General features: G+C 42.5%; 1 protein-coding gene across 2 annotated transcripts in view; it reads right to left on the minus strand.

Annotated features, from left to right (window-relative positions):
• The window catches only part of XPR1 (xenotropic and polytropic retrovirus receptor 1), a 108,841-nt gene that overhangs the window by 18,337 nt on the left and 64,903 nt on the right, over positions 1 to 25,601 (minus strand). For both annotated transcript variants that reach the window (XM_053950244.1, XM_053950243.1), the window contains exons 3-10: positions 20,587 to 20,688; positions 14,247 to 14,470; positions 10,097 to 10,246; positions 9,487 to 9,570; positions 8,926 to 9,007; positions 5,855 to 6,042; positions 5,400 to 5,579; positions 1,115 to 1,280 (exon numbers count right to left, since the gene is read on the minus strand). In XM_053950244.1, the coding sequence (XP_053806219.1) occupies positions 1,115 to 1,280; positions 5,400 to 5,579; positions 5,855 to 6,042; positions 8,926 to 9,007; positions 9,487 to 9,570; positions 10,097 to 10,246; positions 14,247 to 14,470; positions 20,587 to 20,688 (1,176 nt within the window). The remainder of the gene's footprint in view (positions 1 to 1,114; positions 1,281 to 5,399; positions 5,580 to 5,854; positions 6,043 to 8,925; positions 9,008 to 9,486; positions 9,571 to 10,096; positions 10,247 to 14,246; positions 14,471 to 20,586; positions 20,689 to 25,601) is intronic.

Below are 25,601 nucleotides of genomic sequence, written 5' to 3' on the forward strand. Positions count from 1 at the left end.
TATTGGGTTAGAAAGGGAAATAATCTAGGTGTCAATTCTTAATTGGGTAGTTTAGTTTTTGATGAGGCTTAAAAGACCTTGCAACACGAGGTTGTGAGCCATTTTTGTGCTGTTTTTCCTGCACGCAGAGTCTGGTGCAGACGGTGTGCTGAAGTTTTGATAAGATAACAATAAACAGAAGCTGAAGACCGAAAAAGTCCAATGCGTCTCTTGTTCCCACAGAACTGCTCCAGGAGGGTCTCCTCTGCCAGGGGAGCCCCCAGGGAGTTGCCCAACTTGGAGCCAGCAAACTCATAATGTATTTAAATTTTGTTTTTAATAAGGAAATATTTATCTGCTCACAGCACTGTCTTTTAAAATGAAAGGAAAGATCAGACAGATTGGAAGAACAAAGGGAACACTGATGCTTATTGAAGCATACAGCAAATTCTCTCAGCAAGTGTCAAAACCATCAGACAATACCATTTGCCAGCAGTCACTGCTTAAAATGGAAAGTCAACAGTGAGGAGACAGGTACTGTTTTGCCACTGGGAAGGCCAAAGTCAAAATTCACATTCCAGCTCTGTGTTCCTTCTGGCTAGAAAATAAGGGAAGACAGAGCATGGACAACCCCGGCAGAGCAGCATCAACTCAAATCAAGTAAGAGGTGGCACTAAGGAGCTTCTCCATCCTCTCTTGCTTCGGAATGGAGCCCGTAAGAACCAGGCTACAGCACAGAAAGCTGTGCTCAACAAGCTCAGGATTCTCATGATGAGCAACAGGAAGAGGCTAATGGCAAATGCATGGTTAAACTACTATGAAATAAAACAACAGTGCCAGGAAAATGGATTTCTCTTTCCAATCAGGAACGCTGTGTCTAAATTCTTTGATGGATATAGACATCGGGCCAAATGACTGGATTAGGAAATGAACACTGATGTGAAATTCCATTTCTTGGGATGGAAGAAGGAAAGGGGAGAATCTCACTAATGCCACATTTACAAGAAATGCCAATTATTTTGGTTTCCTGTACTATTACTAATCCTGTTTAAAACAGACAATTAGTAAGTTGCCTGGCTCAGTGTTTCTCAGGTCATTTTGACCCCATTCCCAGGGCTTATCAGCATTACTCTACCTGTATCTGCCAAAAGTCCAGCGTTGTCCTCCCACTGAACCTCAAAGCTGTAGAAGCAGATCATGTATTCCAAATCCATAAGTATCACGACCAGGCTGTTGAGCTGATCAGCCAGCCAGAAATCTGCAAAGCCTACCTTGTGGAAGGGAGCAGTGAATACTCGAAACTGTCAGGAAAAACAAAGCAGGAATAATTCATGGCTGTGTCAAAGGCATCCAAATGCAGTGGCAGGACATCACAGAACTGAACAAATATGGACATAACAGAAACGCTTGAAGATTTATTGCTGACCTTTTGCTCCTGCTGACAAAAAAGGATAATTGTCTCCTCACTTTTAGTACAAAGAACATTCCTGCTTTCCTCCTCCTGTGTGCATCTATTCCTGTCCCCCCCCAGCCTTTTGTTTTTTACTGGCACAACAGCCCAGTCTCCTCTAACCAAGCTCTTTCCCAGAAACTTCCAGTCTCCATTTAAGAGCTCTACACAGCTCCATTTCTCTCATTGCCCCTCACTTTGATCAGCTCTTTTATCGTGTCCACTGACATCTTCCACACTTACCTTCCCCCTCACACTTTATGTCAGTTGGATTTAGACCCTCAGCACAGCCATTAGTCTGGTCATGCCTTGGTTTATTTAACTCGTGAGTTGTTCTTTGGTATTAGAAGTTGTGACAGTGAGGATTGTTACTGGGTCTGCCAATGCCTCAGGGAAAGGGTTAAAGAAAAGGCAGAGGAAATCCTATTGCCTGTCAGTTGGACTCCCCCTCAATCCCAGTCCACTTTCCCTTAAGCCTGAAGAGAGTTTTGCTCCTTCCCAAGCAGGCAGTTTTCTGCTCCATTACCTTTGATTACCCCTCTCCCTACCCAGTTAGTAGTAGTTACTAATGGCCAATTTCTCACAGAGATGGCACCAGCACCATCCGGTCATTCTGGGATTTATGAACCTTTAAATTAATGAAAGCACAGGCTAACACTGATCTTTTATACTGCTCTCCTTATTAACCTGAAGGGTGCACAGCTTCAGAAAGCCAGGAAAGGACCGGCACATCCCCATCAGCCTGTAATGCAGATTTAAGGCTCTGCTCCTAAAATTCCAAAGCCAAATAGGGCATTAAGAGTTAGTGGCATAAAGCAGATATGGATCTTGACCCAGAAAGCTCAGTGCTCATGTTGGATGGCACCTATTCCCAAGGGTTAAACATGGCCAGTCTTTAGGGAGGACTGTCTTCAAAGGTGCCCAGATGCAGAACAGAGGTCAAAAACCCCACCAGCCTTCCCTTACAAAAGCTTTTTCCTCCCTTTTCCCAACACTCCCTGATACTATCTTTATCTGTTTCATCGTAGACCATTGTTTTGTCCGTGAACAAAGACTAGCTAAGCAAATGAAAAGTGAAAATAGCTTTACAGACAAATGTCCCTGAAAAAAAAAAAAAAAACAAACAAGAAAAAAGAAATAATAATATTTTTGTTAATTTAGGGAGAAGTACTTCAGCACAGCCAGGTGACAGCATAAAACTTTGAAGAGAGTAGAAGTTTTCCACCTACAGCTTACAGCTGAGGAGGAGTCAACAGATAGATCCACAACATATCTGGCACTGGCATCTGAGTCAACCCTCCTGCAGAACCTGAGCTGCCACCTGAACCCTCCCAATGCCATGTGCCAGGCACTGTGGCTTCTGCCTGCTGACCAGGCACAGCTGGAGCTGCAGCCCCAATTCCAGTGGAGGTACCACAGCCAGCTCCTTGCTTCCCAGCTGAGAAGTGTCTGCAACATCCTCCAGATAAGGATAAAGCCATAAAACACCAGAGCAGCACCTCAGTTTCAACAGTTGCAATTCTCTATCAACAATCCCACAGCCTGAGCAGGGACTTCCTGCTGCCGATCCCTGCACTTTTGATTGGTGCTGAGATGGCAGATACCTGAGCTGAGCTGAACTCCTGCTAGCTTTTCACCTGTCACAGACAGGCCCCCTGCACTGGTGTGGCCACTGAGCTCCTGCAGAGAGCGTGGGCACGGGGACATTCCCTGTGCTCACATCCAATTCCTCCCTGCGAGCTGCTCTCCCCAGCCCACACAAGGGCACTCAGGGGCTTCTCATCTGGCAGCAAAGGCACAAATAATGCTCACCTAAGCACTCGGGCAAGAAAGAAGAGCCTGGCAGGGGAATTAGACTTTACTACAGGCTAAATAACTTTTTTTCACTCAGAGGAAGATCAATTCTGATGTTTTGCCATCCCTCAGGGATTAGCACAAGCAATCCCACCCTCAACCAGCAGTTGATGTTGGTCACAGGTGGAGACAGGAAGCCTCCTAGATCCATGAGGAAATGCTACAACACACCCAATTATACCCCTCATTTGGTTACAGAAAAATTGAAAGTGCCAGTAATGCTCTGCTACACCTGATATGTCAGATTTTGTTTTGGCTGGAAATGAAACATATGATGCATGTGAAGAAAAATGCTCACCAAACATAATTTTGTGTCAGCAGCACAGTTCTAATACTTGCACTATTTAAACCTCCTTTCACCCAGAGAGCTGCTGGCAGCTGCATGAAGAAATAAAATACACCCAGCTGGTCAAGTACACACAATAAAAGCTGCTCTTTATGTGGTCTGGCCTCTTCTTTCCCCTTCCTCCTTCCACATAATGCACACAAGTACCATGTCATTTCCCATCATTAAGGTCATCTTGCATTTTGATGAAGACTTTTTCCCCTAGGAGACCTTGGGATGAACTGGCCTCTGCACACTCAAGGTACTCAATGAACCTTGTGGATCCCTTCCAACTCCAGATATTCCATGGTTCAGGTTTGCTGGAGAGAGACTGTTTACAAGGGCATTTAGTAACAGGACAAGGGGGAATGGCTTAAAACTGACAGAGTGTAGGTTTAGATTAGATACAAGGAAGAAATTCTTCCCTGTGAGGGCGGTGAGGCCCTGGCACAGATTGCCCAAAGAAGCTGTGGCTGCCCCATCCCTGGAAGTGTCCAAGGCTAGGTTGGACAGGGCTCAGAGATCGTGGAAAATGTCCCTGCCTGTGGCAGAGGGGTTGGAACTCAATGATCTTTACGGTCCCTTCCAACTCAGGCTATTCCATGACCCTACAACTCTATCTCAGACTGCAGCACAGTCTGGAGATCACTGGGACAGGGCAGGAGCTGCAAACAGCCTAAGAGCTCTGTGGAGACTGAGAATCTCACCCTGGTAAGATATTAAGGTAAATTAGCACAGATATTGCTCATGTGGTTCCCCTCACACCAGGGGACAGCAGCCAGGCTAATGAGGCTTGGGACTAAAGGTACCTCTGTGAGGGATGGCTGAGTGCTGGAAGGCACAAAGGAAGAAGCTGCAATAGCAGCAAGCCAGCAAATCAAATAACACAGGTGAGCACACAGAGGTTAATTCACTGTGTGTATACCTGCATGCACGTCCTCAAAGCATGATGCTGTGTCTCATCTTTGCCATGTTCCAGATAAAGTTAATTGTTTTAATTGGCACTGGAATGATTCTATGAAGAAAACCAGCCAGCCAAACCCTCTTCTGCCCAAAGCTCTCAGAGCAGTGCCAGCAAGAAGAAGGTGTCAGGGGAACCAGCTTGATTAAAGCCAATTTAAAAGAGTGCACAGGGTGGGGAAGAGCATATGAAACAGCCATTTAGGAATAAACTCATGAGTCACCCAGCAAGTCTAAAAACTTCTTACAGAGCTCCCACCTATAACTGGAACAGCACACATATTTACATTGAATTACAGACTTATAGGAAAATAAAGAGCTTGGTCTCAAACAAAGAGTTTGTTTAAGAGTGCAAACAGAAAAAACTCCACTCATGAACATAATTTTATAGGCAGTAACTTTTCCAAAGGTTCTCTCTCCATCAGTGAACCCTCTCAACGTTGGCACTATGCCAGTTTGGGCTGAGGAGCATCCATTCAGCCTTGCCTTAGAGCACTGGATGTCTAATCAATCTGTTTCACTAGGTTAAGGAACAAACAAGCAGAGACATCCAAGGATTTCCATACATGCAAAAGTTTGTAAGCAGCTGTCTATAGGAAGGTTAACAAGTCAACTGGTACAGGAAGCAGAATATGCTTCTGCAAACTCCTCCTCAAAAACTATCTGCAGTCAACACCTGATCAGGTCTGCTCTATAAATCACAGTGGTATAAGCATCCCCCAGCATCCCTCTTTCCTGAGGCTTAGTGACACTTGTATACACTTCACAGCTACTGCTCAGCCACAGCATTTAAACAAAAAGTTACTTATTTCAACCACCTTTGACACTTACCAATAGTTTGAGCAGCCAAAAACGGGACTTGTAATATAAGGTTTTGGTAGGGTTGATGAGAAAAAGCAACATGAAGCCGTACAAGATGAGTGGGTTCACCTGCATGGGGATGTAGGTGAATTTACCATATATACATGCCAGCAGGCTCAGGCACCACAAAACGCCCAGGAAACCAGCAATCTGCAGGAAAAAAAAAAAAAAATAGAAAAAGAAAAAAAAAAAAAAAGAAGAAAAAAAAAAAAAAAAAGCCAGACACCTAATGAAAACACAGCCCTGAAACCTGCAATGTGTTCTCATTAAGAGAAAAGGGAGAGCAGTGCTCAATCCTGTAATCTAATCAGACTTCAGCAACTTCCTCTTCTAATTGTATTAGGAGTCCTTGCCAGGAAACGGCGCAGGATTTATCCTGCTGATCCTCAGCATGGCTCAGTCACTCTAAAATCCCTCCTGTTCACCTCAAAGAGATGTTGATGGGACAAGTTGCTGCGGGGGTTGAGTTCGAAGATGAGCACGTGGTTGACTCCAGCCTGTCTCCAGCCATATGTGTTGATACCCAGGAGAAAGAGGAATTCTATCAGGAGAAAGCCACCTCGATAGATTCTCACCAGTGGCCACACATTTGGTCCATCTATAAAAGCCACACCTGACAAAGACAAAAAAAAAAAAAAAAAAAAAAAAAAGGAAGGATTTTAGGGATAACAAACAGAGATCGTGTCACAAAACAAGTCTTTATCCTGGATCTCAGATGTTTGGCTTTACCCGGAGAAAACAGGGTACACGTGTACACAACTGCATGTTCCAGCAAGTGAAGGATTTTTGCCTAGCCTGTCAGAGGATTTAGGGGTATTCTGGGGAAAATTCCCTTTCCAGTTGCTGTAATCGAGTCATTAGCAGCGTCCCTGCCTCACACTACAGACACAAGGGATAGCACCAGCATAAATCTGACTAGAGACACTTAAATATTCTGGTTTAATAGAGATGAAATCCCAACAGACATACACAAACACTTCAGCTCCCCACCAAACCAAGAGGAACCATTTACAGCATTTAAAACAATGCTAAACCCGCCTCATCACCGGACTCAGTACAATGGTAATGCGATACATATTCATGGCCAGCCCCATTACAACACCCAGCCCCACCCAAACAGAAACCCCAGCACAAGGCAGCAGTGCTCCAGCCTGTTGCTTCCTTTGTTCAGTTTTCAGGGGTTTGGAAACAAATGTGCTTCACTTCAAACAATGATCAGCCTTATACAGCAGCAGCTTTCTCCAGCACAGACCTCTTTGCAAAGGACTGGTCACTAGGCACAGGTTTGATGAGAAAAGCATAAATAAAATGCAGTTATTCAAAATCCTCAGTTTTAGTTTCACTGAGAGTTACTCACCCACATGCTTTCTAAGAGGGGTAAAAGAAAGAACCTGCACTTTACAGAACTGAGCCTGAGAATTTAGTCCCACAGACCTGGCTCAATTACAGCCCCAAATTTTTCACACTTTTTCTCAGAGAAAGCAAATCCATAGGAAATTTCATGTGTTCAGCATCTACACTTTATACTTCATAACTTACAGAGAAAAAGCCGTGCAAGAAAAAGTGACTCCAGAACTGCTGCTTTAAATGTAAAACTTTAGACTCTTGGATTCAGGCAAAACAAAGTCAATTTTTGGACAGAAATCACACACCCCCAAAAAAGCTGAAAGAAATTAGTCTTAAATGTGGAATTGTAAAGAAAGGGTTTCAAATTTTTACCTGAAAACCAAGGGAAATTACAAAATGCGTATGGTTGGAAGGAACCACAATGGGTCATCTGGTCAACACTCCAAACAGGACAGAGTAGCCCCAAAAATACTGACTAAGAAGTGAAAATATCCCTGGTGACAAGACTAATGGCAGCCCAATTCTCAAACAAGAGCAGGACCGAAGTAAGGGTGTGAAATTTTGCATGAAACCCTGCAGCTTTCTGGCTAATAAAATGAATGCACATTTCTGTGAAATTCCAACCTCACACACTAGCTTGGCACCTAGGGAAGCCCAAACAGAAACAGTGAAGCCTCAGAATTTGTCCTCTTTAGGGTGACACCCTCCTGGGATCCACTTGTAGCTTTGCAGCCTTTAACCCCAAGTGATGATGAACTCATCTCTGTAAAATGCTGCTGCTGCTGTAGTTTTCAAATCAGGCAGTACAGCACTGGGTTACCGACAGAAGCCATGTTCTGATGCTGTTTCACAAATTCTCCACATAGAACACTAAAATCCTATCTTAGCTGATCGAATCACAGAAACAATTTGGCAAAAGCAGCTGAGAGGTTAGCAAAGTATGAGCCACTTAAAAACACCCACTCTGCACTTGGAATCCAGGTTTTTGCCCAGTTTCTGCAGTAATGTTCAGCTATCAGATCATGCCTGCTGATACAACACACCTATTACCCACACTGGGTTAGTAACACCTGCTCTAGAGATATAATCATTTTTATGAATTCCTTCTCACAACTGCCTCACTTTTTCATTCTCAGCACTGAGAGGGAAAGCAAACACAACCGGCTTCAATAATTTTGCATCTCACACAGAGATCAAACGTTTAAGTAACAGAAATTATGACTAAAGAACAGTTTCTACACATTAAACAGTGCCTTCATGCAGATGGGTCAACTTCATGCCTCTACCACGAGAAGACCAAACGAGAAGCACTGCAAACAGCTCCTCAAACAGAGGCATTTTATCCCAAGAGATGGCTGGATCCAATTACAGAAGCATCCGATTAAAAATTCTTTTAAGTCATAAAAACACAGACATGGGCTTTCCCTAATGCAAGAGCTCGTAAGTTGATTTGTTAAGCCTTTTCCTTTGTACTGCTTAAGCAAGTTACAACACTCCAGAAATCACACACACAATTAGTAAAGCCGCTTGTGATTAAGCTCTGTGTCTGGATCTGCAGCACTAACGTGGCTCTTACTCTAATCAGGGGCCAAACTCAGAAGGCACAAAGTAGAATAAAGCCAGGGCCTGAGAGATGCACCCATTAACTGTAGCTTTTAAACAATCTAACAGTCTAACAACTGCCAATAAGAAAAAGTCAATTAATTCCATTAGCAGACTCCAGGCATTGAAATCCCAGGAATTTCCACATGAATTCCAGATTTTCATCTCGAGTGGCATCTGGTCACATGGCTCTGTGTCTGGTGGTCTCTTCTTTAGGGAGAGACCATGCAAAGCTCAGGTTCTACAATCACCTGTCTCAAGGTGGGCGCAGGCTGTGTGCTCCCAGAATGATAACAAAAATCCGTTTTTACACATAGATGTTGCACCCTCAGAATATCCCTCCAAAAATAAAGAGGAAACCAGAAGAAAAGGATTTTTGTCTTCAACATTGACATATACAACATGAGAAAAACCACAACCTACTGCTGAGCAGAACTAGTAGCTCACACCAATGTGATATGGCTCTGATTTAACCCAGAACATCCAGGTCCAGGTGCTCCCTAAGTAAGGAGAATACACCCAAACCCAGGCAGGGCAGGACACCTACCTGAAAGTATGACAGTGACGTTCAGTGCAATGAACAACCCACAGAACAATCCAACCCTGAATGTAGTCCAGGCTGGTACAGGCTGTGAATAAAGCCACAGAAGAATTAAGGTGAGGTGAACTGGTTATCAGCACAGTCAGATTAGTTTGCAGAGCAAACTTAAAATCACAAACACAAGCTCCCAATCCCTGATTGCACTCCTGCTCTTGAAGTGAGGTTTTTTTAAACTGAAAATGCTGTGTAATATTCTTGCCACGTTGAAACAGAGCAAGGGAGTCTCAGTGGCCCCTGAAAAATATTCCAGACCACACAAACACTAAGCATATGCTTTTATTAGCACAAATTTCCTTTTACCATTTATCTCCTCCCTTCATTACCTTGTCTGCATGCGTTAGGAGCACTAACCTATTTCCAAACCGTCCGGAACTAAAGCAGATTATCTGGCCCTGCCCCATGCATGCTCACATCAATTATTTCCACTGTTTCCTTCAGATGTTGAATCTGATTTGGCACCTTGACAAGTTGGAGGAGCAGCTTCGCTCCACAACCCCCATCTCTCACCTGAGCTGCTCCTAAGGGTGGAACACGCAGACGTTTCATTGCCTTCTGTCTGTCTCCATCTTCCAACTCGTTGGTCACCACTTCCTAAGGAGACAAAGACACACACCACTGAAGGTCATCTGGATGATGAGCATGTGGTCAAACCAAACCTAAAGGTTGGTTTCCATGTTAGAAGTGAGCCCTGGCCAAGTATTCTTTTAATACAAAGACATGAAAAGCTCAGCATGCTGCGCCAAGCTCCTTCACAGCAGAAGTTAAGGCTGCACTAGGCTTTGCCAAGGGGAAAGTTCTCAGCTGAAGGGAACATACCCATACTTATGTAAGCAGTGCCAGAAGTCAGTTCAAAATCAATTATTAGCCATCTTGGTGGTAAATACAAGCTATAAAGAGGACAAAACACTATGGGAATTACAGTGTCATAGAACAGTTTGCGTTGGAAGGGACCTAAAGATCTCAGTCCAACCCACTGCCATGGGCAGGGGAGCTTTCTACTAGAACAAGTTTGCTCAGAGCTCCATCCTACCGATGCCTGAACACTTCCAGAAACCACTAGTGACCAAAAACCCCGTTTTGGGGGGATTTTTGGCAGTGCCCAGAGCAGCCTCTTCACCTCTGTTTCGGAGATAAGCTGGTTGATCTTCTTGCAGGTGTAGAAGGGAGCCACCTCCACCTCGGCCACCCTCCACTCCGCCCCCCGCGCCGTCTCCAGGTTCTTGTCATGCTTCTTCAGGATCTTGCGGAAGCCGGTGAAGTTCAGGTTCTGCAGGCAAGGGAAAGAACATGCTGGCTTTTAAACCCCAGCCATGTCCCAAGAAAAAGAAATGGTTCTCTCCCCAGTGCTAGTGAGAAAGAAATCATTAATAAGAATCAAAACGATTGCATTCCTTGTCAGGAAGTTTCTGAGTTCTTACTTTATTATAAGGAAGACATAATCCTAGCAAATAAAGTAAAAAATGTGGCATAAAAAAAAGGAGCTACCTGAAGCTTTTTATTTCCTGAAAAGCCAGATCACTTCCACCTTCCTCCCTTATGCAAGAAGTGACCTGATGCTACCTTGAAGACAACCCTTAAGGGGTTTTCCCAGCTGAAAAATCTGAGCTACTGACTTCTTTAAACTTGACACTGGTTTCAAATCAAGTTCTCCAGTTAAATTCATTACAGAAGGGAAATCTTGGTATGAAAGTTGTCAGTGCTGCAGATTAAATCCAGACAAGTGCATCCCCACAGCAGCATGTTTTCCCACAGAGTATGTTGCACAATGACTGCAAAACCAGCTTAGGCTTGCAGATGTGGGAGATGTAACCCTCCAGTCTGTAGAGACAAGCACACAATGCTTAAAACAAGAAGCAACTGTTGATTTCCAAGTTACAGATGATCCCTGATTCAACACCCATGCACAGTACCTAAAACAGGCAGAGCTCATCACACAGCAGCAATTGCTGTGGCACGATGTATTTGCAATCCTGCATTTCATTGTGCAGGAAGTGCTGCCTAAAAAACTCAATGCTTCATTCAAACAACAGCAGAAACACAGAGACCATGGCAAGACTCACTTCTTAAAAAAGCTTAGAGAGCAGGTTGGAAAGAAAACCAGAGAAAAAAGCAAAATCTAATGCCCTGGGGAGAGGCACCAACTACTCAGTGAAATTATTTTCAATGTAATTATGCTTAGAGTGATTTAATGCCAGACCCTCCCATCTAGGTGGGAAATGAGGCTGGAGAGACAGGAGCAGGAAGCCAAAGCATTAATGACCTGCCTTATTGCAGACAAGAGACTTTAATTACTTTCTATTGGAAAAACCAGCATTCCACCCCAAGGAGAACAGAAATTTCACATGAAAAACTGCAACAAAAGGATGATTTTGGTCAGGGACCTTTCTGTGGCCTGAAATAACATCCCTTCATCTGCCATGGGTACAAGCCCAGCTTAAATCTGGGGTGCCCTGGTTGGCTGGGATATGTTTATACCAGACACCGTAAAACCTCTGCAGTGGCATTTCATCCTCTGGCTGCAAAAATTCTGCAACCTCAAGGTGCATGATAAAAGCACTGCTGGTCACAGTGATGTTTCTGACAAGGATCACATAGTGATGGTACTGTGGAACAGAACAAACATAATTTATGCGCTCTGATATTTTGCTATTCTCGCTGCTTTTATTTGGCAAGAGGCCTTCTCCAAGCCCAACCTCCATTTCTGCTGCATTTTGTGAAAACAAAAACAAAACCAACAAAAAACAGAAACAAACAAACAAAACCCCTCCACAAACAACAAACAGTGCAACTTAGGCAATATTATAACACAACATCAAGTAGAATCAAACAGAGGACTCAAAAATCTTTGCTCATATACATTAGGAAATGCACCAGCAAGGTAATTTAATAAAACTGGTTCAGCCTCTATTATTCACCCAATAAATGCACTATATTATATAAAGAATAAGTAACTAAATCTTATATGCTTAATTTCTCAGCATTTGTTTGTCCTAAAAAACAGTATTGCAAATAGATAGATTTTTTTAAATGTATGTACACACTCCAGAATAATACACTGCTGGTAATGATAAATTAATTTTATCAGAAGTTTAATCATTTAAACATGCAAGGGCTGCCCTGGAGACCGCTTATAATTTCATTTGACGTGTGGTTTGTGTACCTCAGGAATGAATGCATTTGTTCACCCCTAAGAGACTGAGGAATTTGCTTCAGGTGGATTTTCCTTCCTCAGTAACCCAACTCAAGGCATCAACATTTCATCAAAGCCAGTTTGATATTTATAATGCTGCTGCTGATTTCATTTTTTATCTCCTACATGAAGGCCTCAGGTACATCATCCTCCCACCAGGTTGTTTTTTTTTTTTTTGTTCTCTCCAAAACTGCAAGAGCTTGACTATTCCTCATTGTTATATTCTAAGCTCAAGAGTGATTAACGACAGTAGTACTCTGGGATTTAGTTTTATGTCTGTTTTCATGTTTGTATTCCTTGTCCCCAACTTCAATACCAATTTGAAGGAATTCTTCTCATTCTCTCTCTGGAGTTATGTTGGAGAAAGCAGCTCTGCTGCCTCTGCAAAGTGTGAAAGCTTACCAGATGGGGTTTAGATCAATATTTAGTAGACTTAGAGTGGGTCTGGACTCATGGTAACAAAAGGCAAAAATATCAGGGTGCAACCTTCCTTTCTTCACTGAGTAATAGTAGGAAAAGATTTCCCAAAGGAATGACCCACATCAGCCCCTATTTAAATTCCTCATCAAGCCTCAGAACTGATTTTTTTGTAATTAAAAGTATAGCTGTCTTCTGCTAAAAGAGAAAATAAATGTAAGGGAAGAAATCGCAGCAGGTGATGCTGCTTCACTCCATTCCTAAAAAGCTACAGATACTCCACCTTTCCAAGGAATTTGCACTAGGAACTACCACTAATAGTTAAAGTGACTTATTAAAAAACTCAGAGTTTCCAGACACATGCTCAAAGGTAACATGACTCTAGGAGACGTACAAATACTCAGAATTTTGGGAGATTAAGTTCTGTCCATACAGCAGAGTGGTATTCAATTCATTCTGACTGAGTTTTGTTTAGTAAAATTCTGCAGTAAAGATCTGTCAAAGATCTAAATACAGATGTAGTCAATTTAAGCTCCAACATTCTTATTTAACAAGTTAAAACCCCTCATAGTAAAACACTTAGCAGCATTTCAAAGCATTTAAGTCCAGAAGAGGTAGCCCAGCCAAAAATATATGAACAGATTTTTATTTCCAGATTTTTGGAACAAGATCAGCATCTGCAACCAAGCCGAAAATCCAAGTACAACTAAAGATACGTTTGTTTTCATGCCTCAAGGCAAATGAGCCTGTATCCTGCAGAAATCAAAATATATATATATTTTAAATGGATGTTTTAGCAAGAAATTCTGATACAGCAAGGTCACAGCCACTGCCATGGTAACGCCAAGAGGAAACAGTACATTGGGATTTCAAGTTCCAGGACAAATATAAGATAAAAGAGCTTCTTCCCCAACCTGCCCTGCATAGAACAACACACTACAGAAGAAAGAAGTCCTGCCTGGACAAAGGTGCTGGGGTCAGCCAGCCCAGAAAAGGAAGAAGGAAAAGTCCTTCAGCAGGTCAGCTTAGCACTTCTAGCTCATTTAAAAGCAACCAGGTGTACACTGCTACCTGCCTTTCCTTTAGAAGTGTTTAGGGACCCCTTAAAAAGGAAGAAATAAATGAAAAACTGAGTGAGGCAACTCAAGGTGATGCCTTGTGAAGGCTGAGCTAGAACAGAGCCTAGATGCAGTTAAAGAATAAAGTAGGGATTTATTAAAGGCCTCAATGGATCCACCTTGGGCAGCACAAGAGCCCAGCCAGGGCTACACCCAAGATGAACCAAAATGGTCACAAAATGGACAGCCAGTCACGGGGTCTGATACTTTTCATTTGCATATTGGAGCTAATTGTCCAATTCCAGCTTTAGCCCATGCAGTCCCATCCTGCTTGTTTTTCTCTCTTCAGCCCACGTTGTTTGTGCTCTTGGGCCTGAGATTTGGATAATTTGTCCTTGGTCCCCAGCTGGAGAAGGAATTGTTTTGTCTCCCTGCTCTGTGCAGAGAGCTCACCATCCCCTCATGTGAAGCCCAGACCCACACACTAAAGCAGCACAGAATGTGAAAAATATAAAAGCTCAAACCTGAGGCACCAAAGGACATGCAAAGCACAGAGACGTTCACAGGCAGGGCTCTGCGGCAGCACCGCTCTTGGCGGGTACCTGATAGTTCTGCAGCAGGATGAGGCTGAGGTAGAGCTCGCTGAAGGCCAGTTTCAGGTCTCGGATGTTCCTGTGCTGGACACGCTCCTCGTGGGACAGGTGGAAGACGGGCTTTCGGCGCCGCTGCAGTGTGGAGGCCCCGCTGGCCTCCTTCTGCGCGTCCAAGGTGGACTGCAGCTCGGTGCGGAGTGTGGTGAACCTGCGCTGCGCTTCCGCAAGCTTCTCTGTGGGCAGGGAGAGGGAAATGTCACCTGGGAGGGTCACACACGGCCCAGCCAGCTCTAAAAACACCCCAAAAATCAGGTAAGGTGCCTGGGGGTGAAGTGCGCTGTACTGCATGGCCTCCCCGCATTGCACGTTAAACTCAAGCACTCCACGTATTTCTCTTTTCACAGGATGCAATCACAGACTGGCTTGGGTTAAAAACCATCTCATTTCAACTCCCTACCACTGCCAGGGACACCTCCCACTTGTTCCTTGTCCAACCTGCCCTTGAACACCTCCAGGGATGGGGCAGCCATGGCTTCTCTGGGCAGACCTGTGCCAGGGTCTCAGCACCCTCACAGGGAAGAATTTCTTCTTAATGTCTAATTCAAACCTGCCCTCTGTCACTGTGAAGCCATTCCCCCTTGTCCTGGCACACCAAGCCCTTGCCCAAAGTCCCTCTCCAGCTCTCTTGGACCCTTTAGGCACAGGAAGGGGCTGTAGGGGATTCCTGGAGCCTTCTCTTCTCCAGCTGAACACCCCCAGCTCTCCTCGCCTGTCTCTGAGCAGAGGTGCTCCAGTCCTGGGGACCACTCTTATGGGTCTTTGTCCTTCTTGTGCTGTGAGCCCTGGATCTGGATGCAGAACTCCAGATGTAGTCTCACAGGGGCAGAGAAGAAGAGGAAGCTTTCCTCATTAAACTTACATAAAACACACTAGTTCTTAAGGAAAAAAAAAAAATACATATATATATATATAATCAAAATCAAGGGTCTGTCCCTTCAGCACAGGCTAAAGCAGCCAGGAACTGAGACCTCTCAGCTTCCATCCCAGCTTTGATTTCTAGAAGATGTTCAGTCCAGCACCACACAAACACCTCTTAGGGATGGAAGAGGCCCAGCCTGTACCTGGGGACTGCAAACCAGCACAAGGACAGTGGGGCAGGTGTCCCCACACTGCCTGGACCCTAAATTAATTCTGCTTAATTTAGGGTCTCGTCCAAATACTAAAGCACTGACCACACATCTACTCTGAGTGCAGCAGAAAAGCTGCTCCTCATTCCTACATAAATCAAGTGCACCAGGAGCATTAGAGAAAAATCCTGTTAGACAACATTATGAAACATGACAGTGAGTAAGCAAAGCATTTTTCAGATCTGTGCACCCACTACTGACTATGTGTTTACTATCTTTTCATGTGACAGTAGGGAAATCAAAGAAGACAAACCCCACACTTCAAATGTGACACTGAATTTTGTTGCTCAGAGAGCAGCACGGCCCCTCTGCCAAGCTCCCAGCGACAGACAAGCACAGCTCTGCTTTGATCAGGAGTTACAACACTGCTGGCTGCTGTACATGATCCACTGGAATCATTTATCCCTCTTTTCCTCACTTTAGAAGCACTGCCTCATTATTTACTGGTTAGAGAGGCCATCAGCTTGCACTTAAATGCCATTTTGATGTGTTTTCAGAACGAGCCTCTCTCTCTTCCTCACACCTCAAGTATGAAGAAGGTGTTCCTTTAAACATACTGCTTTATGTACTCTCAGAAAACAATTTTTTTTTGGCTAAATAACAGCCTTTTAAAGCTAAAACCAGCATAGTTAAGACCGTTATCGTTCTCTTTGTTCTGTATAACTGGTTCCTTCCAGGCTTTTTTATCCCCTGCTAAGCTTCAGTCGCAGCTTTGGCATCTCTGTTGATAAGCAGGGTCACAGACCGTGGGCGCTGGTGCTGGCCAGGAAGATGCTGACCAGGCTCACAGTGTTGAGGCTACCTCCACTCAGCACTGCACAAGAAACCTCAAGGTCCCCCTGCTACACAAAGCTCTGCCCCAACAGTCTCCTAGATGTCAATATAATTCTCCTCATTTGTATCTTACATAACTCAGTGATAATTCTCAATTGCTCCCCGCTCATATTTACTCTGATTTACTCTTCCTTTTCCTTTGTCTAACTCAATTCTGCTTAATTTTAAGAGCAAAACTACTCTATAAATAATTTTACAGTGCATAAGGTATTTGCCAGAAGGAGAATGCCTTTCCAAACAGAAAATGGGGATCAATATAGGAAATCAAGTACAGAGGACCCTGAAACTCTAAACTTCCTGCTTATAAACTTTAATAAAGGAAGAAGATCTAAAATGCAGGAAAGGGCAACTCCTCTCTGAGTGAACTTCCAGAGCTGCAAGGACTCCAGCAAACAGAGGCAATGCAGCCCACAGTGAGAATTGTCTGCCCACAGCCTACAACCTAAACATAATATTTACCACAACAAGATCAGACTGCCAAAACAATAATCCCTCCCCACTTTGGGAACTCCCTTGGGAAGAAGGAACAGATATCTGTTCAAATCAAAAGCCTTCATATAAATAAAGCTCACAAGTTCACTCTCTATATTGAAAACATTTATTAAACCATCTGTGATACACTGAAATTTCCTTTAAATCAAATCAGTAGATATGGAAGAGTTTAAATTAATATTTTCAATTGAAAGCGATCCATAAAAAATGCTCTCCTGAGAAAGAGCCATCCTGTCACCACCTTCTCTCTCCTGCACTGACTCCCATCCACAAACCATTTCATCTTATTAAAGTATGATTTTTTTTTACCATCCAGACTCAATGCAGAAGCAAAACAAAACAAAGTGCGCTGCTGTTCTGAAAACCTCCTAGGGAATTGCCCAGGGAAACAGCAAAGCAGAATAGAAATTAATTTCTCAGTTTGCAGTGTACTCTAAAATCACTGAAGTGTCATATACTACTATCACTAATTTAGCACTGTCTATCACTAATTTAACATTCTGAAAAGTGACTTTAAAAAATACGTCGCTCAAAAGAGCTAAAAAAAAAAAAAAAGCTTAGAAACTGGAACCACTCTTGTGTTGCAGCATTTTGCATGACCTGATGCCCACAAGCCCTCAGCTCAAGTGTAATTTCATGGCAAAGACTAACAAGAAATCCAAAACCAACAGTGGCAGACTTCAACAAAATGCTTGCCATAAAGCAGCAGCTTGGCCCAAAAAATGCTGCTAGATACTGCTGAAAGTGTTATCACCTCAACTATGCAGTTCCAAGTTGGTTTTTGACTTCATTTTCCAAGTTTAAATAAAAGTTCACACATAAAGATGATGGAAAAAATACTCTTGCACCAAAGAACCAGGAAAATTTCCCCCCAAATTTCAATTTACTTATGGGTGTGATCAAAGCCTGTTCCACCAGACAGGAGGTGATCAACAGCCTGAACCTCCTGCCAGCTACACATTTTAGTTTTAGCATTCCTTCCCTTCCCTACTTGTTCAATATTTTGCTTCCCAATTTAAAGCCAGGGTTTCCTACAAATAACAATTTCCTAAATTAACCAGGAAATGTTGCTGGCTACTGTTCAGCCAAGTCCTGATGACGGTGCTTTAAAACATAACAAACCTGTAATCTAGAAAATCCCAAACACAAACCAAAACTGGCCACAGATAAAACATCAGCACTTGAATAGTGTTCGGTTTTCAGGTAAATTTGGGAGACAACTTCTGAAGGTGTTTTTTTAAAAAGTAGATTTAATTGGTTTTTTTTCTTAATTGTTCAGGAAAAATAGTTCTCTGGAGAAAAGTGGGAAAAACCTGTTTATTTTATAGGTAAAGTATTTACTAGTCTGAAAAAATAATAATATTAAACAATAAAACCTCTTTTGTTCTAAAAGAGATGATAAACTTAGAAAGTCTTTTTTTGTGGGTTGTAGCTTGGCTTAGTTTCTTATCAGTCTCTTCAGTGCTGGAAATGCTGTGGCTCAGGCCAGCTTTGTAACTTTTTTAACCTGTTGTGTAGGGTTTTATATGGCTGTTTTCTACTTTTGTTTTATTTCTATAACATGGTAAGAACTATTCATAAAAAGAGTGTAGGCATTTACTAGGCATCCCTCTGCTGGAACCATCTGAAAATTTTACTGCAATTCTTCTGTCTTTCAGCTGGGGATGGTTCTTCTTGAGCACAGTCCAAAAAATTGCCAATTGTTTATTAAATCTGATTTAGTTAATGGCAGTTTTCCTTCCCACTGGGCTGGGGAATTAAGGGAATGTTTGAGGGGAGCACACAAGGAAGGGCAAAGAAAGGCTTTGGCAGCAGCCACTCCAGCTCTGAGTGCTCCATGGAGCAATTGGGGTTCAGGACCAGGCCACCCCAAGAGGATGAGGTTGTTTGTGCTGTGGCTGATGCTCACTAAGGAGCCTTCAGCCTAGGGAAAGATGATGAGGAAATGAAGCAGAGATCAACAGAAAATTTAATTTTCTTGAAAAATGAGCAATATTTACTGTAGTAAAGACAGGGGGGTAATAAGCTGTGTAACAAACCTATAATAAATAGGATGTGCCAGGTCAAAATCTAAGCCAACACATGCCTGGAGTTACAATAGGGTCCAACATGACAAATTTCTGACAGGATCAAGGGTAGGAACCACTGATGGAACATTTTTTGCTGCAGCTCAGTGCTAATAATTCTAATAACAGGTTTCCATTCTTTCTATGAAAGTCACGTCGCTCCTCTGCAAATAAAAGACTTATTTTAATCTTATCACAGGAGATTTTCAAATTACATGTATTCTCTCCTGGAACTTTTTGAAATGACAGCTAGCTGGGGAAAAAAACCCTACCCTATGCTATTAATGCCATTTTAAACAATGCTGGAATGGGTGCGTGTATGTGGCTGCACGTGTGGCAGCAGGTCCTCATTAGGGGAAATTATAATCTGTATTGTGCATCTAAATTGACAGAACTTCCTGCACAGAGTCTAGCTCCCAGTTTACAGGATCTGATACGGCTCAGAAAGGAAGTTTCTGAGCATAAAAACCTCAGATGTGGGATAGAAGCACAAGATGTCCCAGGGAAACAACACAGAGCAGTGCTCTGAGTTAGGTACATGCAGAAAAATACCTATAAAGTGTAAAATCCAGCTGACCCAATAAAAAAATACCAGCTTTACCTAAAAAACTGCCTCTTGTCCTGACACCCACACTGCTCCAGGGAGCTGGGAGAGCAGGCACAGCCAGCCCCAAGGAGATTTACTTCCCTAGATGGAAGCTCAACAGAGGGAAGCTGCAGTGCTCAGCCACTGCATCCATCATGCTTTCAGCTACCCTTAAGTTCACAACCCAGATCCTGGCTGGCAGTAAAAGAGCCAGCAATAAAGTCATCACCCAATGGTTATGAAAATATTTTTGCACAATTCAGCTGCGCCTTTGTTATCAGATTAAAATCAGAACTAGAAAAGGCTACCATATTGTGGTGCAAATCCTGTGTATAGCACTAAGTTAATAAATCAACATGTTAAGAGGAAGCCAGGGCACTGCTGTATCCACATTTAAATGCTTTTCTGGTGGAAGCCCCATTTTAAACCTCACCAAAAGAGGCTGAAAATCATCTGAAGCGTAATGGCAGGAGGAGCCAGAGCACACCAAGCTTTTTGCAGCAATTTTACAGGGTGAATTTCCAATTAACCCGTTCCAAAGTTGTTTTCAAAACACAGGATGGGAAGGCAACTTTTTCAGAAGAAACAACAAAAAACAGCACTTGGTATGTGACACCTAGAAATCCCCACTCTTGCCATCACAACATTTTTACTCAAAATATACAGCCCATGGCAATTGCTGCTGGATTTTGTACTCCAGACAGCTGCAGGGGTTTCAGTGAGAGCTCAGTGTTTAAAAACTTGTTGGACCCATCAAGATGATCAATCTACCAATACACAGGCCAGCCCACGAGAGCTGCTCCTGCAGAAGCTCAGGAAACACCAGCTAGGAGGCTCAGCACACCTAAAACGTGTGCCAGGAGATTGTCAGCATGGATAAACTGAAAGACTGTGCCCTTTAGTTTGAAGAGCATCTCCATAAAGTTCAGCAGGATACCTTGGAAGTTCAAAGAAATGAAATCACCTGCCACTCATTCTCCCTCCAGCCAGGGTTAGCCAAGTTAATGCCAGGGTTTAGCTCCAGATCTGTGATTAAACCAGAGCAGTTTTCCAAACAAACCCGCCCTCTAATTACCTGATGGTAGACCTGCATCACCACTGTGGTTATCCTGAAAGTTTGGGACCTTCAGGCCCTTTCTCTGTTGTTGAATTTTCCACAAATACACACAAAATAAACGCCTTACCTGAATAGAAAATGTTGATTTTGGCAAGTTCTTTCTCACAGGTTTGGAAGAATTTCTCTTCAAACGTGGCAAAACATCTTTTCACCGTGTCCTCATCTGTGTCTACAAAACAAAATAGATACACAAAGAAGTTGTAACAGAAGGACATAGGGACAATTTTACAAGTGGCTGCCATGGAAATAGTTCTTCAGAGTAAATCCACCATCTTTGTCATGCAGAGGAAGAAGAACAACCAAGTCCAAAGGGCTGGAGGGAACACATATTTGCTTGTAAAAGGAATTGCACCAAGACAGAGAGGGACACACTCGTAACAGCACCCTGACCAAAGTTCCCATCATCTTTTTTGATCCTCCAAGTGCTATTTCAGACCTCACAACTCCATTTTTGCTCTTAAGACCGAAGCTGACCCTAAGTGTTCACTCCAGCTTAGCAAACATTTGTGTTCAGAAAGAAAATACCCAGTTTTTAACTGAAACCTTCTCCTGATCTTCCAGGAGGACTCACTGGCTTCAGCCACCATTCCCACCTTCTCACCAGGGTAATCCTTCAAATACAAACAGCATCACAGCATCCTAAAAATCCATACAGAAAACTGTGTGGAAGCCTCCCTCTTGGAAAGTAAAAGCTTTTCTCATAAGCAAAGCTGAAAGGAAAAGGCCTAAATTATGGTGATTGTGATCAGATCCACAAGTCTCCTTCACCCCACTGCTCTGGAACAGCTTTAATTCTTTTGCAAGAACTACATACAATTCCATAATTAAAGTCAAAACTTGAAATGAAGGCAGCGATAGTCACCTTGTTGTAAAAAAATATAGTGCAGAATCTCAAAGACAGAATGCATTTTCTGGTAATTAAGAAATTAGTTTAATGAGTAAAAAAAAAAAAATCAAGACAGGCTATAATTACCAATTTCAGTACTGTCAAAAACCAAATGTTCCTAATGCTGAAGCAAAGCAGACTCTTCATACCCTCCCATAGATACAACCCCTGAATCTTCATGCACTTTCACAGATTGCAAGGGTTAGTGTTAAAACAAACAGGAAAATTAAGATTTTATTATGGTCTCCACAACACTGAGAAGTAGACTAGAGAACCACAGAATTGCTTCAGGTTGGATTAAGATGAGTGAATCCAATCATTGTCAAAGCCCACCACTAAACCATGTCTCCAAGTGACACAGCCACATGTTTTTGGAACACTTCCAGGGATGCTGATTCTACCAGATTCAAACAGATGTTGAAATAAACATTATGAAATTGAGAAGACAAATGACGACACAGAAGTTTCATTCACTATCACATACACACATTGGACTGTCACAACCAAGAAATCTTTTGCTTTTAGCATTAATTTCTAGGTAAAACCAAACTCAAGAGAATATTTAAATACAAAATTTCAACATTTAGATTTTTCTGCTTTGGTAAGATTTTTTTTTTTTGGTAGATTTTTCTGCTCTTTGCTGATATTAAGCACCACAAACCTACACACGTGCCAGTACCATTTCTACGGGATGGTATGGAAAGAGCAAAGAACACAACACAAAACTGCAGTGCAGGGGCAACCTTGGAAGAAGTCTGTCTTCTTTTGGAGTCTGATGGTGCTTTAAAGAGTAAACAGAGAGAAAATAACCAGTTCTGCCTGGTGTTTACAGCTCCACTGCCCAAGGGCTTGTAGAAAAGAATTCTCAAGGGCCCCGAAGCCTGTTCCAAAGTCCAGGCTTTGGCTCCCAGGGTTCCTTTCTTATCCAATCATTTTACTTGCAGCTCAGTGGCTACTCCTGAGGATGAGGACTCCCTCCCTGGAGCAAACCAACCCTGGGATGACAGGGTTCCCCTTGAGCTCCTCTATGCTGAAGGAGAACTGCTGGAGTGTCACTCCAGCCCTGCTCGAGGGCTCTGGACCAAGGATGAGCAATCCCATTCCACATGGATCCCTCCTCATGGGCAGCCTGAGCACCACAGGGACAGAAAATTAAAAAAATAACTCTGCTTCAGGGCTGCTGACTCCTAACAGCAGAGTCACAGCAGTCGCAACACCCCAGCCTGGGGCCCTCCCACTAAGGCTGATCTGAACTTGCCTCCAAGACTTCCAAATCTTTGACCTGACAGCAAAGCACAAACAGGGGAGGGGGGGTGAAGCAGAAGAAATTACTATGCAATATTAAAAATGCAGAGATTTTATTCACTAGATACCTGAAACTTTGCAAATAATAGTAATCAGGAGGTACCAAACTAGAGCTGACACTTAAGGATGGACCTGAAAGGCAAATTCTCCAGCACAAAGAGTTTACCCAAGTTTATCCAGAAGTGCTTTCTGACATGGGAGAACCATCATTTCCTGCACTTAAAAATAAGTCATAAAGAAATAAAAGCACACAGGCTTACTGCTTTCCTTCTGTGGAAACACCAGATCTCTTCTGCCATTGCTTGGTTTTATGTTTCAGTACATTCACTAAATAACAGTAAGACCAAGCAAGTTTGTAAACTTCTTTGCACTGGAACTACCAAAGGATAAAAAAAAAAAAAAAAGTCTTTAAGCATGGAATGTACTTTTTGCCCATAAAGTCAAGCATGAATATTTCTGTGCAAACAAAACAGCACCTTCTAAGAGACCAAGAAGTTTAGTAAAAGCAACATAGAGGTAAACTACCATAATTAATGCCAAATAACAAAATTTATATCTTGTTTTGTAAATTATTGACCCGTTCAAGAAATTACAAATAAGTGTGTTGAACAGTTTGACCGTAATCTAAAGTTTAGAATAGAAAAATGGGCTTTGAACACAAATCAACTCCTACTGGAAGCCCTTCCAAAACCCTTGAGATTAGGAATTCAGGTCTCTTATCTCAACCTCAAAACACTGCTGACTCAGAGAAAAGCAAGTTCTACATAAACTATTCAAAATCCTTCTCCAAATGTCAAATGCTGCCTTATAAAAGATATTTTGCAGAGCAGGGTAGATGTTAGACTTAAAAAAAAAAAAAAAAAATTAAAAAATCAGGAATCTCTGTGAAGAAAAGGTTTCCCTTTGGTACTGGTCCCAGTGCAGTTCAGTCATTGAGCTGCACTAATACAGAAGTGCTGCCAAGGCTACTGCCTTTATTTATTTGTTTGTTTGTTTATTTCCCCCCAAGGCTGTTTTGCCATGAGAAAATCACAGTGCCAGACCCTGGCCTTGGCTTCAGGAGCTCCATGACAACAGGGGCTGTTTCTAAAAGGCATCCAGCTCTAGCTGCCAAGGAGGGCTGGCCTAACCTTCCTTTTGTTCTTTTTCTATAGCCTTCATACTCCATTTAGCCTCAGCTCCACTGAGCAGAGCCAAGCAGACTGTCTGATCAATACTGCACCTTCCAGACCTCACCCTCCTATGGATTCCCTGTCCTGAATTAAAAAAGCACCCACAGGAAGGCTGCAAATCTTTTGCTTTTGCTTGCAAAGCCCAAAGCAGCAGCAATCTAGATGTACTCCCCCTGCCACATTTTCAGGACTGCAGAGTGCTCAGATGTTGGCACACCTAAAATAGAACCTCAAGTTGAAAAATGAACATCCAGATTACATCCCTAAGTGTCCCAAGCACTCATTTCTCAGTGCTCCCCTCATTTAATTTCTCATTTTCTCATCTTTTCATTTAATTTCTCATTTTCTGCAGCTGTAGTATATAAACAAATTATCCGCAGCTCTGCTCACTCCCTTGCAAGAACACACCAGTAAAAGTTTTCTCTGTTAGAGCAGTGCCCTTTAAAAGTAATAGGTTTTAATAAGCCCTCTACTCTTTATCATGCTGAATTTTAAAGAGCATTTGATTAAAAAAGATTAATTAGCTTTGTTATGAGATCAGCACAGGTGTACTTCTCTGAATCACCTTCTGTTTGCCAAAAAAACAGCTCCATCTGAGTAATATTATTTCAACACTTTAGCTACAGAGGAGGCAATTTGATTTATGAGGAGGGATCTGAAATCTAGTCAGTGAAATAAAAATAAAAATCAAGCTCAACGTTGGCATTAAACACATCAAAAAATACTGAACAGGTGATCACAAGTTTAACATCAGCACTACTTTGAATACACTAATTTTTTTAAATTTTCCACACCCTGCACCCAGCACTCAACTAGGACTACAGCAGCATATCTGTGTTGTGAAAAATCAACAAGATTTAAAAGATAGTTTTCTTATTTCCATAAAGACAGTATCTGCTTGTACTTCTAGGCCCAGTGACACACTAGGGAAAAAAAGAAGAAAAAGCCACTTTTATTGCTACTCAAAACGCTAAGAAGTGGGTCACTATAATGAAAACATGTATCTGTCTCCAAAATCCCATCAGCTTTGTCTGTCTACTCAACCATCACAATTCTCTCATACCCTTGGACAGATCTGCAGCACCAAAATTCTCATTTCCCCAACCTTTTTACACAGCACAGTGAAATTCTGCAGGTAAAAAAATCAGACTGTGAAGTCCCTTAATGCAAGGACAGAGATTATTATCTTTACACTCCTGGTGTTTATTGGGGTATTTTTCCAAAGGAAAAGTTTGGTTTTTTTTTCCCTTTCTCACTCGGGTCAGCTGCAAATTGGATTATTTACTGAAACTTTCAGCAAATTAACTACTCACCATGAACTTTTATGTCCCATCTTGGGGCAAATGAAAGTTTGCTTGTACAGACTTTACATTCCTTAAGTAGAGCTATAGAAATTTCTTCCTGGGACTTATTCTTGCTGTAGGAAGAAGAAGGAAGCCAACTCTGCTTGAAAATAAAGCAACATTTGTGTTCACGTTATCCCACCCTAATATCTGAGCTGCAAACTGCATATGTAATGGTGTGCAGCTCTTCTGGAATTTATTCCATCCACCAAAAGTGGACCTCGAATCAAAATACTGTCAAGTCATCAGGGAAGAAGCTTCATGAGCTAGTTGATATTCAAAATAATGTCAAGAAAATTCAAAGCAGGCTATACCTGCTTTTCTGAGCCAGCACAGATGAGCTGGTCAGCTCTCCACTTCATGAATCTTTAGCCCA

The sequence above is a fragment of the Vidua chalybeata genome, chromosome 9, assembly GCF_026979565.1.
Source record: "Vidua chalybeata isolate OUT-0048 chromosome 9, bVidCha1 merged haplotype, whole genome shotgun sequence".
NCBI lineage: Eukaryota > Metazoa > Chordata > Aves > Passeriformes > Viduidae > Vidua > Vidua chalybeata.